At 37.4% G+C, this 17,925-nt stretch overlaps 1 protein-coding gene across 1 annotated transcript in view; it reads right to left on the bottom strand.

The window, feature by feature from the left end:
* LOC136244281 (uncharacterized) overlaps window positions 1-17,925 on the bottom strand; it is a 44,758-nt gene that overhangs the window by 12,569 nt on the left and 14,264 nt on the right. Inside the window, exons 7-12 of the mRNA XM_066035830.1 lie at window positions 17,301-17,402; window positions 16,165-16,218; window positions 14,677-14,747; window positions 11,660-11,747; window positions 7,915-8,130; window positions 6,278-6,403 (exon numbers count right to left, since the gene is read on the bottom strand). Coding sequence (XP_065891902.1) covers window positions 6,278-6,403; window positions 7,915-8,130; window positions 11,660-11,747; window positions 14,677-14,747; window positions 16,165-16,218; window positions 17,301-17,402 — 657 coding nt within the window. The remainder of the gene's footprint in view (window positions 1-6,277; window positions 6,404-7,914; window positions 8,131-11,659; window positions 11,748-14,676; window positions 14,748-16,164; window positions 16,219-17,300; window positions 17,403-17,925) is intronic.

The following is a 17,925-nucleotide window of genomic DNA, read 5'->3' as shown; positions in this document are numbered from 1 at the left end:
TCGGCTACAAACAAATCAGCCTGTAGAGAGTTCAGCTAAAACAAATCAACCTGCAGAAAGATCAACTACAAACAAATCACCTTATAGAGAGTTCAGCTACAAACAAATCACCCTGTAGAGAGATCAGCTAGAAACTACACACAATGTAAGGAGTTCAGCTACAAATAAATCACCCTGTAGAGAGTTCAGCTAAAACAAATCAACCTGCAGAGAGATTAGCTACAAACAAATCACCTTTTAGACAGTTCAGCTACAAACAAATTACCCTGTAGAGAGATCAGCCACAAACAAATCAACCTGCAGAGAGATCAGCTACACACAATTCAACTTGTAGAGAGATCAGCTACAAACAAATCACCCTGTAGAGAGATCAGCTAGAAACTAGACACAATGTAAGGAGTTCAGCTACAAGCAAATCACCCTGTAGAGAGTTCAGCTACAAACAAACCAACCTGTAGAGTGATCAGCTAGAAACAAATCACCCTGAAGAGAGGTCAGCTACAAAAAATCACCCTGTAGAGATATCAGCTAGAAACAAATCACCCTGAAGAGAGGTCAGCTACAAAAAAATCACCTTGTAGAGAGATCAACTACAAACAAACATTTTGCAGAGAGTTCAGCTACAAACAAATCAACCTTTAGAGCGATCAGCAACAAACAAATCAACCTGTAGAGAAACAAATCAACCTGCAGAGTTATCAGCTACAAACAAATCAGCTTGTAGAGAGATCAGTTACACACAAATCAACCTGTATAGAGATAAGCTAAAAACAAATCAGAGTTCAGCTAAAACAAATCAATCTGCAGAGAGATTAGCTACATACAAATCATCTTATAGATAGTTCAGCTACAAACAAATTACCTTGTAGAGAGATCGGCTACAAACAAATCACCCTGCAGAGAGATCAGCTACACACAAATCAACTTGTATAGAGATCAGCTACAAACAAATCACCCTGTAGAGAGATCAGCTAGAAACTACACACAATGTAAGGAGTTCAGCTACAAACAAATCACCCTGTAGAGAGATCAGCTACAAACTAGACACAAAGTAAGGAGTTCAGCTACAAGCAAGTTATCCTGTAGAGAGTTCATCTACAAGCAAATCAACCTACAGAGCAATCAGCTAGAAACAAATCACCCTGAAGAGAGGTCAGCTACAAAACATCACCCTGTAGAGAGATCAGCTAGAAACAAATCACCCTGAAGAGAGGTCAGCTACAAAAAAATCACCCTGTAGAGAGATCAGCTAGAAACAAATCACCCTGAAGAGAGGTCAGCTACAAACAAATCATCCTGTAGAGAGATCAGCTAGAAACTAGACACAATGTAAGGAGTTCAGCTACAAGCAAATCACCCTGTAGAGAGTTCAGCTACAAACAAACCAACCTGTAGAGTGATCAGCTAGAAACAAATCACCCTGAAGAGAGGTCAGCTACAAAAAATCACCCTGTAGAGATATCAGCTAGAAACAAATCACCCTGAAGAGAGGTCAGCTACAAAAAAATCACCTTGTAGAGAGATCAACTACAAACAAACATTTTGCAGAGAGTTCAGCTACAAACAAATCAACCTTTAGAGCGATCAGCAACAAACAAATCAACCTGTAGAGAAACAAATCAACCTGCAGAGTTATCAGCTACAAACAAATCAGCTTGTAGAGAGATCAGTTACACACAAATCAACCTGTATAGAGATAAGCTAAAAACAAATCAGAGTTCAGCTAAAACAAATCAATCTGCAGAGAGATTAGCTACATACAAATCATCTTATAGATAGTTCAGCTACAAACAAATTACCTTGTAGAGAGATCGGCTACAAACAAATCACCCTGCAGAGAGATCAGCTACACACAAATCAACTTGTATAGAGATCAGCTACAAACAAATCACCCTGTAGAGAGATCAGCTAGAAACTACACACAATGTAAGGAGTTCAGCTACAAACAAATCACCCTGTAGAGAGATCAGCTACAAACTAGACACAAAGTAAGGAGTTCAGCTACAAGCAAGTTATCCTGTAGAGAGTTCATCTACAAGCAAATCAACCTACAGAGCAATCAGCTAGAAACAAATCACCCTGAAGAGAGGTCAGCTACAAAACATCACCCTGTAGAGAGATCAGCTAGAAACAAATCACCCTGAAGAGAGGTCAGCTACAAAAAAATCACCCTGTAGAGAGATCAGCTAGAAACAAATCACCCTGAAGAGAGGTCAGCTACAAACAAAACACTTTGCAGAGAATTCAGCTACAAACAAATCAGCTTGTAGAGAGATCAGTTACACACAAATCAACCTGTAGAGAGATAAACTAGAAACAAATCACCCTGTAGAGAGTTCAGCTACAAGCAAAACACCCTGTAGAGAGTTCAGCAACAAAGAAACCACCTTGTAGAGAGTTCAGCTGCAAACAAATCACCTTATAGAGAGTTCAGCTACAAACAAATCACCCTGTAGAGAGATCAGCTAGAAACTAGACACAATGTAAGGAATTCAGCTACAAGCAAATTACCCTTTAGTGAGTTCAGCTACAAACAAATCAACCTGCAGTGAGATCACCTACAAAAAAGCACCTTGTACAGAGTTCAGCTACAAACAAATTACCCTGTAGAGAGATCGGCTACAAACAAATCAACCTGTAGAATGATCAACTACACACAAATCAACTTGTAGAGAGATCAGCTACAAACAAATCACCCTGTAGAGAGATCAGCTAGAAACTACACACAATGTAAGGAGTTCAGCTACAAAGAAACCATCATGTAGACAGTTCAGCTGCAAACAAATCACCCTGCTGAGAGTTCAGCTACAAAAAAATCACCCTGTAGAGAGTTCAGCTAGACGAAGTCACCTTATAGAGAGTTCAGCTACAAAGAAACCATCATGTAGAGAGTTCGGCTACAAAGACACCACCATGTAGAGAGTTTAGCTGCAAACAAATCACCTGTAGAGAGTTCAGCTAGAAACAAAATACCCTGTAGAGAGACCAGCTAGAAGAGGTTACCTTGTAGAGAGTTCAGCTACAAAGAAACCATCCTGTATACAGTTCAGCTACATTTCAAGTCACTCAGTAGAGAGATCAGCTGCAAAAAAATATCCTGTGGGCATAATGGGCATGTAATAAATATATGTATATAATTTGTATAATTACTAATAAAATCAAAAATAATTGAAATACTAAAATTCTTCTTTAAGTTCTTTTCTTCTTCCTGTAGTAAAGAAAGAAACACATGGGTTAAAAAAGCCCCAAAGCCAGCCTATGGCAGTATACAAATACAAAAAGAAGTGATATCTAATCAAAAACAGCCAAGCTGTAAAAAAAGGTGCGGCCTTCAAAAAGGCCATGGTGAAAAAAGATGTGAAATCCAAGGTGGCGGCCAAGAAATGGCTGTGATGGTAGGTTAATGGTTACATTTTAATAACGACAATTCAGGTGAATTTTGTGCCGCTTGGTCTTGGCAACAAATTCACCTGAATTGTTGTTATTAAAATGTAACCATTAACCTACCATCACAGCCATTTCTTGGCCGCCACCTTGGATTTCACATCTTTTTTCACCATGGCCTTTTTGGAGGCCGCACCTTTTTTTACAGCTTGGCTGTTTTTGATTAGATATATATATGTTGGCATGATTGGTGCAAGATTCTCGAATTATTATGAACACCATTGGTTAGACCTGGTTTTATCCTAGGTCTGATTTGGTTTATCTCCTTCACTGCTAAATTCCTGGGAGATTTCAATCTATATGCTTTAAGCCACAAACCATACAACATAGTCCCATAAAACTATGTATATATAATATTAATCACCATTAAACAGCATATCCTACTGTGGTAATTATGGTTTACTTAACTTATATGACCACAAAGTTAAACGATCAGCCAACAATGCTTAGCCTGCAAAATTAACACTCATAAACAGACTTACAGTGTTTATAACAGTAACAGTGAAAATCACCATTCCATGTATATCTGAAGTGATTCACTGGAAATCTGGTTTTCAGGCATTTGAACTACTACGTATGTCCATAAACTCATGAGGCTATTAATCCATGGAGTGAAAACTGTCCAGTAGAGCGTTAAAACGTGTCTAATCTATCTCCATACCATTTCCTTTCTTTTATAAGACCAGAATCACTTCGGAGTATCCAAAAGAATGGCAATTACACACTACAACAAATCCATCGATTATGTAACATTACATGCATTAGAGCACGAGGGATCCATTTATCCCTGTTCCCTTTTTGTAGGGGAATGGCCATCATAGAATAAGCACACTAACTGCTAGAAGACATGATGAAAGCCACAGAGTGCCTAAATACGTGCATTAACACTGGGAGCGTTTATAGAGCAAATGTGCTATATAGTGTCTACAGCGATAAATGGGGTATATATTATACAAGTACACGAAAAAATTTGTAATTTTCAACTAGAGTAGGGACCATAGCACATCAATAAAAAGTACTGAAACAAGTTGGAGTAGTCCATGATATTAAATCACAGTAAAACAATAAGAAATGTTATATCCTACCGTGATCAAGATACCATGATGGAAATGCACAGTAGGGATATAACACTTCCTTTTGTTTTACTGTGATTTAATATCATGGACTACTCAACTTGTTTCAGTACTTTTTATCGATGTGCTATGGTCCCTACTCTAGTTGCAAAATTTTTCATGTACTTGTTTGTTAACTTTTTTTGTAAATAAATTATGACTGGTGAACCCACACATATCGCAGCTGAAATGGCGCTGCACCCCCCAGCTATATCATCCAAAAAGTGAAGTATCCATTACGCTTCGCTGTCGGCTATGTTCAACCCGTTACACAGCAGTACGAATCAAGAACTGTTTGAAAAGCACCTCTGCAATCAAAATAGCCACTATGAAAAATACAGATGATTTCAGCGTCGGAGGGAAGTAATCACGTGCTCGCGCCATATCGACACCTTTCCCTGTCAGCAGATGAATAGTACACAAAAAAGGACACTGGTAAGTCAATGAAGAATGCATTGTACATACTGCAAAAGGCACCTGTCGGGCCGAAGCGACGTCGAACAGTAAAACAAATCAAGCCTGTAGCCTTAGCTGTTATCGAGTTACGCTTGTCTGAAGGCAGCAGTCAGTCAGTCAGCTACTTACCTACTCAGTCAGTTAGTAAAAATTCCATCAATTATTTTGTGGGCCACGCCTATTCCTTTGTGGTCCCTACTATACAGTTACTATCATACTATATGATAGTGGCATGTACTAAAACTTGCATCTCAGGCTGTTTGCATTATAACAAAGAGTGCTTGTAAGAACCAAAGATAATTTTTTAATTCTTGCTATACATTAATGTAACAGCATTTCTCTAAGAGAAATCATTTAAAACAAGTAAGGATTGAATGATTACCTGCTCCAGGTGTGCACTGAACAATCAAAGTGCTCTAATTGAACTAAATGAACAATCACAATGCTCAATTCAAAGCTGGGACAACAATAATCCATGATTTACTCTTACATCATTACTATCAAGCAAGTCAATATAATCAAAGCATGCAATTCATTTCAAACTCTGGTTAAGTAGTTTGTATAACCCTGGTTCTAAATAATTATGATCTGGAAGACTTATTATAATAATTGCGGACCCTCCGATTTTCCCCCAAGCTATGCTGTAACACCTCTTGTTTCACTACTTTTATTGCTTGGACCCCTACTTCACTTATAATTAATGATGTTTAATATACTAGTTTGGTTTTGTGTTGTACATAGCATATAGCTATATACGTTTGACTGTTCTATTAGGGTGACTACTGTATTAGAGTATCTCGAGTCAGTCTTTCATCTACTGCTCGGTATGTCACTATTTAATTTTTTCATTGTACTAGCATTATAAATTTAGCTAGACTTATAATAAGGGGTGTGGTCATCATGATCGCATAAGCTTTACTGCCTGAATAACAAAGAAGGAAGGCAGGGCAGGCAAATGAAAATTTGTGTTTCATTTTAAAGTATATATCCGGCTGCCTGTAAGTATTTTCTTGTTTTTAATGTTGTATTTGATATTAGATAGACTAATATTATTCTGTAAAGGTCATTTTCATCATGTGAATTTTCTCTAGGATTATTTTATAGGTGGAATTTTAGGTGGCGTGCATCAGTTTTGTGGGGGATTCCTTCCTAACAGTACTACGTATACTGTACTACTTGGTAGGAGATCCCTTGCTTATAACTATTACTGTATATATTATATTATACGTATATATATGCATATATGAAGTTTTCCAGTGACTTACAAATATTGCAGAAAGTTGTGAAACATATGAAGTAGTTAAGAGATTTGTTACACAACTGCCTTGACTATTCCCTTTACATGTAGTGTTGTACAAGATGGCTAACTGCCTTAAATCATCTTCAAAATTCTGTGGAAGATAAAGAATTATTCACATAACATTATTATGTAAATACATAGTTACAACAAACTGTTATACACACTTGTATGTTAGCCAATTGCTCCAGCTGTTTGAAATGCAAACTATGTTGAAAGGTTTAACATCCTATGTTTTGCATGTACCACCGCTACGTGGCATGAATTAGAGCAATGCATATTTGTGACCAGGCCTGCAAAAACAGGGCATGTGGGCACAAACTACACTCCGCACACTACAGGTCATATCTCAGTACTGAAACAAACTATTTACTTTCTGTAACTTGCATCATAAAGCCACACAAATGCTTACTCAGGGAAAAAATTTCATTGCCATAGCATAATGGTATGAAAAGTTCATAATGACATGAAAAGTTATAAGTCAAGGAAGTTTGAAAAAGTTGGCAAAAATCATGACCTGTTTTCGCAGGCTTGGTCACATTTTTAAAAGAATAAACGATGTTACTGTAGGTGCTAAATGCACCTACATTTGTCCCAGAGAGGAAGTTAGCTGCTAAAATTTCTATTGCTATAGCCAATCTTAAATCATATCAAGAAGCGGCCAGACTATGCCATGCCCCGGGTTCCCATAATGTGAAATAATGTATTTATACCAACTGTACTAAAACGCATGATTGCATTGGTTAAGTGGGGATGGATGCCAGTGATTAGTCAAGGGTGGGTGGGTGGGTGACTAAATTTGGCATTTTGTGGCAACTTCAATCTTTATGACTGAATTTAGTATGAGCAATTCCAAATAGCACTCCTTTGGCCATGAGTAGAGATCGCATGATCACCATTTGCACATGCAATGGTGTTCAGTATTAACAACTGTTGGTTCCCAGTTCTATTAATTGGGATTCAATACCAACTATACCCCAGGCTTCCTTGTTTGTTAACCTGATTAGGCCTGTGCCAATTATGCCAGCATAATTTGGAGCATAATAGGTAGCCAAAAGCATTGAGCATAATGGCCAACATAATAGGCACAATTTTTGTGCATTGGTCATCGGAGAAGCTAAAACTCTGTCTATTATGCATGATGCAGAATGGGATAGTGCACAAACTAGTTAAAAATCAGATTTACAGCTGCGTTAAGATTAGTTAAAGATCGATATACTCTAATAGAACAGTCACCACATATTGAAATATCCTAATAGAACATTCACAAATCCATTACATACTCTAATAAAAGCAGTCAAGTCACAATTTTATATGAGCATATTTGGAACATAATGTGACAAAACTGGGCATAATTGAAGCATAATAGGGAAAATTTTGTAGCATTGCTCAAAAGCATAATAGGCAATTTCAAAAGCATAATAGACTATTTACAATGGTATGTTGTGTAATTAACTATTTTTAGCTAAGAAATATATAGCATTCACACATGAAGTGGATATAAACTTGGTTGTTAAGGATGATCTCACTTAAGCACTAAACTAACTAAATAAACAACACATAAACACACTAACATAGACAATCACATTATCCACTTATACATACATGGTCACATGTCCACAAATAACCAGTGAAGTCACTGAGTTGGCCTTTGCATAATTCATTTGAACAAATTGACTCAGAAATTTCTGAATATTCTTGATACGTTGATGCATCATATAGCTCACGATAATTCTCTAAGCATATTTCATCAGCACTAGAAAAGAAGGAGTTACCAGCTTCTAAGCATTGTCTTGTATCTTCAGAGATTGAAACATTGTCCTGAAATGGAAATATGACACATGTATAAAAAGATGCAACAGACTTTGATCTTGTAATAGGTTAATAAAAAATGCAGTTTTATATTATTGTAGCTAGTACCATAACTTTTATACAGTGGAAGGTAAAATGTATTCTACCTATGTGTACAAAGATATAAAAACCTACAATGCTTTCGTTAAAAACTATCTAAATAGTGACATCCAAGAAGGCTACTGACAGCCTGTGTGTATATACTGTAGTAGGAAATCAGAAACTTGACTTCAGAACAGCTGAATATAGAAATATATTGCAGGTACTTGAATCTCTATCCTGCTGTTATGTACTGTTAAGGAATGACAACTTGTCGTCATAGTAATATTCCTTCAAAATGTATAGTTTGTATATTATGGCTTGTAATGCAATTTCTCTATACAAAATTCACAGTTTGCTCTTTGTGGTCAAACCCCTAGATGAGCAGATAACATAACAGAAACATCTCTGTCAACTGTGAAGAAATATTCTATTCCTGTTAGCGTAGTAGGCCAGCTTTATATATAGTTTTCTGGCCATTGAATATGTACCTGTAGGCATTCACTTCAGACGCTCATTTCACCAGTGTTAAAACCAATATTTACTGCCTATAACAATATTTACTTGCCCTCAGTTAGTCATTTATGCTTAAAAGTATATTTTATAGTTATAACACGGTTACGAGGGATATGACAAAAATATATGCACGAGCGCCCGCAGGGCGCGAGTGCATATATTTTTGTCATATCCCGAGTATCCGGGTTATAACTGTTATGTACTACTTTCATTGTCATGTCTACTGCTCCCGGTAGTAATACAGTCGTAAGTAAAACATTGATTGTTAAAGACAACGTTGGATTGTTACCTGAAGATGAACTAGCAAGCCATTATTGTTTACAAGTGCCTGGCTGGTGTCCCTGTGTTAACTGCCGCGACTTTTCACCACCAAGCGTTTCTCTGCTGGCTAAAGACAATGCTAAAGACGATTTGTGCGACATGAATCGTGAGTCATACCGCCTGATGTTGAAGCGAAAGGCAAGTGCTACAACTAGTGCTGTGAACACTGTTGGAGAATGTACAAAGGCTGCTAAGCAGCAAGCCCAGGAAGTCCAAGCGCGTGATACACCCCGATACGCACTCGCTGCCTTGGATCACCCCAAGGATCAACCAGGCAAGAGGTTTCAATTTGACTGCCACAGCGATGATTTACAGATGACCAGTCATTTAGTGAAAATGGCAGTGGCACAGAATTGGTGGCATATGGTTCTTCTACAACAGCTGTAAGTCATAGAAGTTCATTGATTAGCCAAGATCAGTTTGTTACAAAGCAACACTTGCCACCCCCTGCTCCAACATTTATCTTTAACAGTTGCAACTTTTTAAGCTGTCCAATATCTTTTTCTGGTTCATATCAAGACAGTACAGATGACATTGATGAGCTTTTAAAAGACATATCAGTTGATCAGCTGTTTGACCCATAAAGGACATTATAGAGACAGTGAGAGACTCTCTATATGATTATATCTATGTGATTATATACAAAGTTTAAATGTACAATTATTGCTTAATAATCAATCAAAATATTTCAAAGTCTAATACAACCATAATTGCCATAGAAACAGGCCTCTTATAAGTATCACCTCCTGGGTTGAACAAGTTGCATAATGTTGTTTACTGGACTTTATGGAATGTAAATGTTGAGAGTTTGTTGACTGTTGAGACCTGCACATGGAATGCTGTGGAACACCACAAAGTGTGGTATATCAGTTATATACCTCAGTTTGCTGTGGTATATCATTTATATACAACAGTCTGAGCCTTTGATCTGAGGTGTGAAAGTGGTACATATATATATGTACCACTCTGCGTGGGCAGTTCAAAGGCACCGCCAGTGCCATAATTTGTATATTGCACTGCTGCAGACTGCAGCGAGTGCATTATAACTTATAACGCACTGGTTGCGGTTTTTTAGACCACAACGAGTGCATTATACATTATAATGCACCGACCACAGTGCAATATACAGATATTGCACTGGCTGCGGTTTTGTGCAGCATAGCACAAGTGCCGGTGGCGAAGACCACTACGACACCTCACCTAATAGGTGGAAAGACACTTCACAGATCACTCGAATTCTTTTATAGCCTGACATGTAAAGGTCGATTGTGGGCCATAACATCACCAATATGTATAATGTTTACAAGCAGCCAATGGCGATCGAAAAATCCAACACGGGTGGCCACAGCTCTAGTCTACATATATATAAACGTACTTATACACCTTACTAGTCTGGTGCCATCTTAGCCCAAATTAAACTGTAGCCCACTTCGACAATGACTCGATAAAACAAATATATTCTAAATAATACTAACCTTTACGTTCGATTGTGGTAACCAGTTTTGTCATGCCACCTGATTCGAGTTTAGCCAGTGTGAATAGTAAGAATTAGACTAGCATCGTTTAGTAGTTAGGTTTTGTTTACTTAAAACGTCTATTTAGCTACTTTTTTTTGCTCGAGAGAATCACTATGGCGATTAGTCTGGCGCTTAGTCTATATGGCGATTGAGTGATCACGCTGGCATGCTGAGCACTACATGATGAGAGTCGAACAGCGAATGTAGGTTAGTGATACAAGCGTACTAGCTTTCAATATCTCAGGTGGCTGCAGTACTGCAGGGGGAACGTCATCGCAACGTCCTGCTTGGTTACCCACATTCGATGTTAGAAACCTGGCCTTTATAAGTGTTACAGCTGTCTTGTGAGACTCTCCCCACCTATTAGGTGAGTGGTACATAACAGTTATACAACGTGCACTCGTGCTCTGCCTGTATAAACGCACTTGCCTTCAGGCCTAATGGCCCTCAGGCTCGTGCGTTTATATCAGGCAGAGCACTCGTGGCCGTTGTATAACTATATAATATACCACACCTGTGGTTGAGATCATAAGCGCCGCACTGTGGTATATAACTGATATACCATGGCAAACTGTGGTATATAACTGATATACCACGCTTTGTGGCTACGCTTACCATATATGGTGTAACTTCACACATTCCACGAAATCCTTATCTAAACGGTAACCAAGTCTCTAATAACAAGCTCCTAAATCAACCAACATTTATTCACCTCAGGAATTGGAACAAGTTTCGATGAACTCTTGTCTCCTTCGCGGATAACTCACTAATCGCGACTATGTGGGCATGGCACCGTTAAAAGTGTAAAACGTCTGATCCATCAAGAACTTCTATTGATTTCCATTTCCAGGAGGTGCTGTTTCACTATTACTGACTATCTATAATCGTTTTCATCTACTAGGGTGTAGAATATAACAGTTATAACACGATTACTCAGGATATGACTAAATATACGCACTCTCACTCGAGCGGTGTATGCTCTTGTGAATCGTGCGTATATTTTAGTCATATCCCTCGTAAGCGTGTTAGAACTATAAAATATACATCTTCGTCGAGATACAATGGCACTGTTACACATGTACATACATATAAAGTACCATACTCACTTCTCTACAATATCCAGGAAAGTCACGATTACATAAGTCATATATCGTCTCCTCTAATGCATATGTGAAGAGATGCCTCTGTTTTTCACTATGAAATTGATATGCTATGTTACAATGTTACATTACACTATATTTCTTTTAGTATATTGGCTATAAAGTAGATACATTTTATGTAGGCGACAGTCTTTAGGTAAACACTTTTTATTGTAGTGATTGTACGTACTAACTTGTAAGATTTTTATTAACCTTCCATAGCCCCACATCTAAAGATTAGACATACTAAAACTTATGCCCTATATAACTTATATGCTTTGCTTGCATAGTGTATAAATATGTGCTGCTTGTTACAAAGCTCTACACATGAAGAACAAACATGAAACTCATCTAGAAGAATAAATCTGCTACTTCAACTGTTGGAGACAAGGTAATACAATGGACGTTTTAACTCTACTTTAACAATTGTAGACACACAAAGTCATTACTGCACTAACATAAACTGACACCCTATGCTGCAAGCAAAACAAACTGGGACATACACAGTTAAGTCTATGATGAAAGCACCAATCTGGCCAAGTGACGAAGTGATGCGTTCATCATGGACTTAACTTTTGTCTTGGTGTGTGATGGCTGGTGAAAATGTAAAACTCTTGGCCAAGTGACATTGGATCCACAGAATATGCAAGAATAATTACTGGAAAAATTCAGAAATAACTTTAAAATCTCATAAATTACCTGTATTAAAATAACAACCCCCCTTAGAGACACTTATCAAACAATGCTAGCATATAATCAAAAAAGATTGTGGTACTCTAAAGGAGCATTCACCTACCTTAATAAAGCAGTCATCTGAATGTAAAGTGACTGTTCTATAAGACAGAGGCGAATCCAGACATTTGGAAAGGGTGTCAAAATGAAAAGACACTACAGGGAAGGCACATGTTAGTATATAAAGCACACCAACATGCGAAGTATGCTGACCTTGGGGGTCTGCATGTCCCCCAGGAAATTTTTGAAATTAGACACTCTTTAGATGAAATCTGAGAGCAATTTCAGCATGAGTTCATCACAATTTTTATTCAACTATTGTATTAGAGGTGACTGCTCTATTAGGATGCCTCAATCCTGATAACTTGATTTTAATGTTTATTAGTGTACAATAATATTGTTGATGGGTCAGAGTTTCCAGCCACTCTAGATCTCCTGCTGAACTATTTTATAATAACCTGTACAGCTATAAACCTATGTGTATTCAAATACAAAGGTGTAGTTGCTATACATGATCTTAGAATGCACTCAATGCAGCTCCCTGAAAACGTTGACAAACTCTGAATATTGAAAGGTTTATATATACCTTCAACAGAGTTTGGTGTGTATAGCTGCATAGCTATTTAGAAGGAAGTCACTGTTTGTGTAGAAGAAATTTTGTTTGATTTTACAATGCCACTCATATAAGCACAGCTGGGACTTTATACATTTATTTGTAGGCTTTAATTAGAGTGTAAGCTGGCTGTTGGGAGTCTTGGGAGTACGGAATTTATATGATGGAGACTGGTGGTAGCTATTTGCAGCTAAAAGTCACAAATAGAATGCTACAGATTACATTTTCATGATAATACAGTGCACCAATTGACTTATATACTAAACATTTTTGGGACAAGAGCACCCCTTGACCCACCCCTACATCCGCCACTACTATTAGAACATTTTGATCTTTTAAGCTCCAATTTATGCTTACTAGTAATAGCCTATATGATTGCAGAGTAAAACAGATGTATTTACAGTGTATAACTGTATTTCAGCAATCACTTCAGGAAATTTTAGGGAATAATTTTGACTATGCTCAACATTAATTTTTGGTCTATATGAGCACGTGATATCACTCAGCTGTTTTTGAGATCTCACCTAGAAGACACAGAATGAACTGAATTCCAGTCCCCACACTCAGCAGTATGAATTACGAAGTAACACAGTAGTTAGGTACTACAGTACTTCCTCAACTTGGTTAGAAAGACATGTGACGAATGAGAGCTCCATCGTTCATAATAGCTATACTGCATGCCAGAAAGTTGTGTATGCAGTGAGCTAGATCTACAATAGCATAGGATAGAAAAAAACTGTACAAACAGCAGTGTAGGTTTCCAGCTACCTAGTCATGTACTAGATATGCTGTTAAAGTTTTTCCAAGGGCACTTTTGTGTATGTATGCTACAGCTCTAGGCCAGGATGTGCTGAGTTGCATATGTGAACTTTAGTGGGGTTAACTACCACCCAGCTCAGAGATCCCCTCTTGTAAAATTATGGATCTGCCTTTGTGAGTGCCCCATCAGTCCATCAACTATCAATTACTAGAAAGCACTGTGGCCATTCTACTTCATTTTCAACCTTGTATCCAATACAATGAAAATCGGCATGAAAGTTTCTCTACAATCAATCCAGCCACTACAGAAATTGTTAATAAGTGCACTCACACCCTGACTATCGATTTACAGAGAAATGAAGTGGCCATTGTGCTAGGTTTTCTAGTAAATGCTGCCTGTCATACAGCATTACAAATGAAGAACATTACAAGAAGTGCCCCTGCAACCCATCCAGTCAAGGATGACTCTCATGATAGCCAGTTCCACTACGTATTACCACAAATCAACACCTATGCAGTAGTGAAGAAAGGCATGGCACACAAAGGAGGGAAAAGGTAAGCTAACGATGCATTTAATGTAGATGCTGCAACTGGTTAAAAGGCATGTATTGGGCTGAAGCAGCATCACGCAGTGAAGAAAACTAGGTCCATAGTCTTAACAAAAGTCGATTGGCCAGTCAGTTAGTTAGTCAGTCAGCAGAAAGTGAAACTTGATGGAAGAGTTTTGGATCAGTCTGCATGCATTTAGGGCTTGGTTACAAATAACCAATACTGTCAAGCTGTCATGAAGGGAAACACTAAGGCTGACCCAGTGTAATATATTTTTGGCCCCACTATACATGATAAGGTCAACCCAAGTACACTACACTGAGCATCTTACCTTTTGCCATAAAAAGTTCTGGAGTAATCAGCAAGGCAACATCCATATCTAGTTATACTTGCATCAAGTCTCTATGAAATATGAAGGAATTACACATGTTGTTATACCAAAATGAAAAAAAGCATATCACACAGTACAGTATGATTATATGGACCTAATGCAACAGCCACGTACAATAAAAATAGAATAGTTAAACATGTATAGGAAGGGATAGAATATTTTGCTAACTCTGCTCACATCAATTCTCTCTACTGAAAAAAATGGGTTGGGTATTAACAGGGACGGATCCAGGGGGGAGGGGCAGGGGCACTGGGCCAGTTCCCCTTCAGAATTTTTGTACAGTGTTGCTCATTGAACATAGCTAGGCACTTTAGACATAATTCAAACATTTTTATGCAGTTTACGACTATGTGTAATATAATAAATCTGTCTCTAGCAAATTATTACCCATACTGACATAGCACAAGGAGAACCAGGTGGGATAGAGCACCCACTACATTTAGAAATTGAGATACTCTAATAGAACAGTAATTTACTCTAATAAAACAGTCAAGAGTAACTTATAAACCACTGTTTATCATTTTGAACAACTAAAAACCTGTTCTAAATTGAGTTAATGACTATCCACACTCTAGTGACTATATTTAGAAGTTCTCTGGAGATGCAGCTGCACACCAAATGCCAAGATTATTATTCAATGAAAATATCATAGTACTCATTATCATGGCAATATGCTTGTTAATTCAATCTAATAATTCTACAGTATGATAGTACAGCATAATTATTAGGAATCATGAAGGTTTGGACTTCTCGCCCAAAAAAATCCCATAAAAATAACATCTTAGCTGTATTGGTTGGGAATAGCCAAGTCCAAAAATGCCTTCAGAGCGCAACAGTATTCACTGCAGCACATGTATCACTCTTTTGTGTCCCAAAACTTAGACTTGAATATAAATGCCTCAGCCATCTACAGGTTAGCAATGTTTATTTTGTTATTATGGACTGTTATGTTACATACACCATGATGTGACAATATTATATACATGGCTTTTACAATTTGAAGTAATATGATGTTTCTGGCATGTGGAAACCCTCTCAAAACTGAATTTCAATTCTATAGCATTCAAAATAATATGTACATGTAACACTATTTTTTAAACTGAGCATTTAAACTTTTAAAATAACATCAGCACAAGATATCTACACTGCCAGACTAACACTCTACATATGTATTGATTCTGTTCACAATCAGCTCACATGCAGGAGCAATTACACTATAATTATATCTTTTGTGCATGTACATAAGTTAGAGAAATTTGTAAACATGCAGTAGACTAAGCTATGATTATGGTATTAAGGCTATTAGTAAATTACAACTGCACATATAATCATGTATTGTGAATAAATCTTGAAAAAGTAGAGAAATTTTATGTGCCCACACATATTTGGAAGCTCATACGCATTTTATTTTTTAAGAATTGAATATACCTGTCTACATCGATCACCACATCGTCTGAGAAAGCCATCCTTGATACAAGAGTGCTACAAGTATACAAGAGTAACACACCTATACCTACATACATGTGTGTGCGTGTCTGTGTGTGTGTGTGTGCATGTGTGTGTGCGTGTGTGTGTGTGTGTGTGTGTGTGTGTGTGTGTGTGTGTGTGTGTGTGTGTGTGTGTGTGTGTGTGTGTGTGTGTTAGGGATCTGCAATACATATCGATACAGCAATACAGCAACATATTGATACAGCAAATAAGTATCACGATATGATAAACTGTATATACTTAGAAATATCAATATAAGTTTTCTTGTAGAACTGTCAGCGATTGCTCTATTACTGTAACAGTGATCAAGATACTCAAATAGAAAGACTTTCTATTACCTGTGCGATAAAGTGCAGCGTTATGAGAAGTCATATATATATATATGCTTGTTTATGTGCTGCTGTTATGGCAAAAAAATTCTTACCCGGGTATTCTGAAAACAGTAGCTGTTACACTTTAAGCATAAAGAACTGCAATTCTAACTAGTAAATAATCTCCTGTATATTCCAACCATCTTGACAACTCATCAAAATGCAGAGAAATTTGGACAAGCCTTTGTGGGAGCATGCATTAAAATGGCTGTGGTAGCTACAGTAATTGTCTAGGTAGTGTTTAGAGGCCATGCCACCATAGGTATCTAGGTAGAGATGTGCTTTGTAACAGTACTGGTCTCTGTTTTTTTCCATACTAAAAATGAGTCTTATCAGAACACACTAACTAAATGTCACATCTGTTCAGTATAATACATCTGTAATTTATCCACATTCTCTAAATATAGAAATTTGTATACACAATGAATACAGAATCGGCGTTGGAATATCTTGTTACAACTATGCTAACTAGTGCCAGTCATAACTACAGCCATGACCACTTCATTATAGTATCGTGACATAGTATAATGTCGAACAATTTATTTGTGATACACAAAATACACTGTGTCGCAGAACACTAGTGTGTGTGTGTGTTTTTGTATGTGTGTGTGTGCGTGCATGTGTATATGCACCTAGGAGCATGTAGAATAAGTTGGAATGTATTGTACGTTTGCATCAGTAATACATATACAAACTAATACTTACAGTTTCATCATTGAACATACTGTTGGCCACTAATTCAGAAACAAATGGTCTACACTGTTCTACTTGACCCAGATCACTAATAATATTTCCAACTGCTAGAAACTAACAGAAAACAGAAGACAACAAAATAGTTATCTTATCATATATACTACGTATTGTAAGTTTCCAATTTTTAAAGTAAGAATTTCTGGGAAAGCTGGCTTAGCATTTCTAGTAGTTAAAGCAGTAATATATTATAATAATTTTTACCTACTCGTCCATTAAAAAGGCTATGCATTGGTATGATTTTGTTGTTGTGATTATGCTCAGGCTTACCAACCAGTACTTCAGTGGTGTTGTAACATTTTTAAGGAGGGCAAGTGCTAATGCATATGATCCTTGCTCCATTATCAAGACACACGGTAGTGTCGTGCGGCCCAAGATGCCAGTGCGCCACACCGTGAGTATATTGATAGGAAGAAAGAAAACGTGGTTTTCACACCTTTGTAGCTCATCCGATTGGAACCAGTTTGGCTGCAGAGGTTCGCACCAGTTAGGCCACCCCATATACCAATTTTGAAGGAAATTGCCCATGCCATTTCCGAGATATTAGCAGCTAAAAGTTCATTTTTATTTCTTCATTTCA

The sequence above is a fragment of the Dysidea avara genome, chromosome 2 (genome assembly GCF_963678975.1).
Source record: "Dysidea avara chromosome 2, odDysAvar1.4, whole genome shotgun sequence".
Taxonomy (NCBI): domain Eukaryota; kingdom Metazoa; phylum Porifera; class Demospongiae; order Dictyoceratida; family Dysideidae; genus Dysidea; species Dysidea avara.
This window is presented reverse-complemented; position numbering and strand designations above follow the sequence as displayed.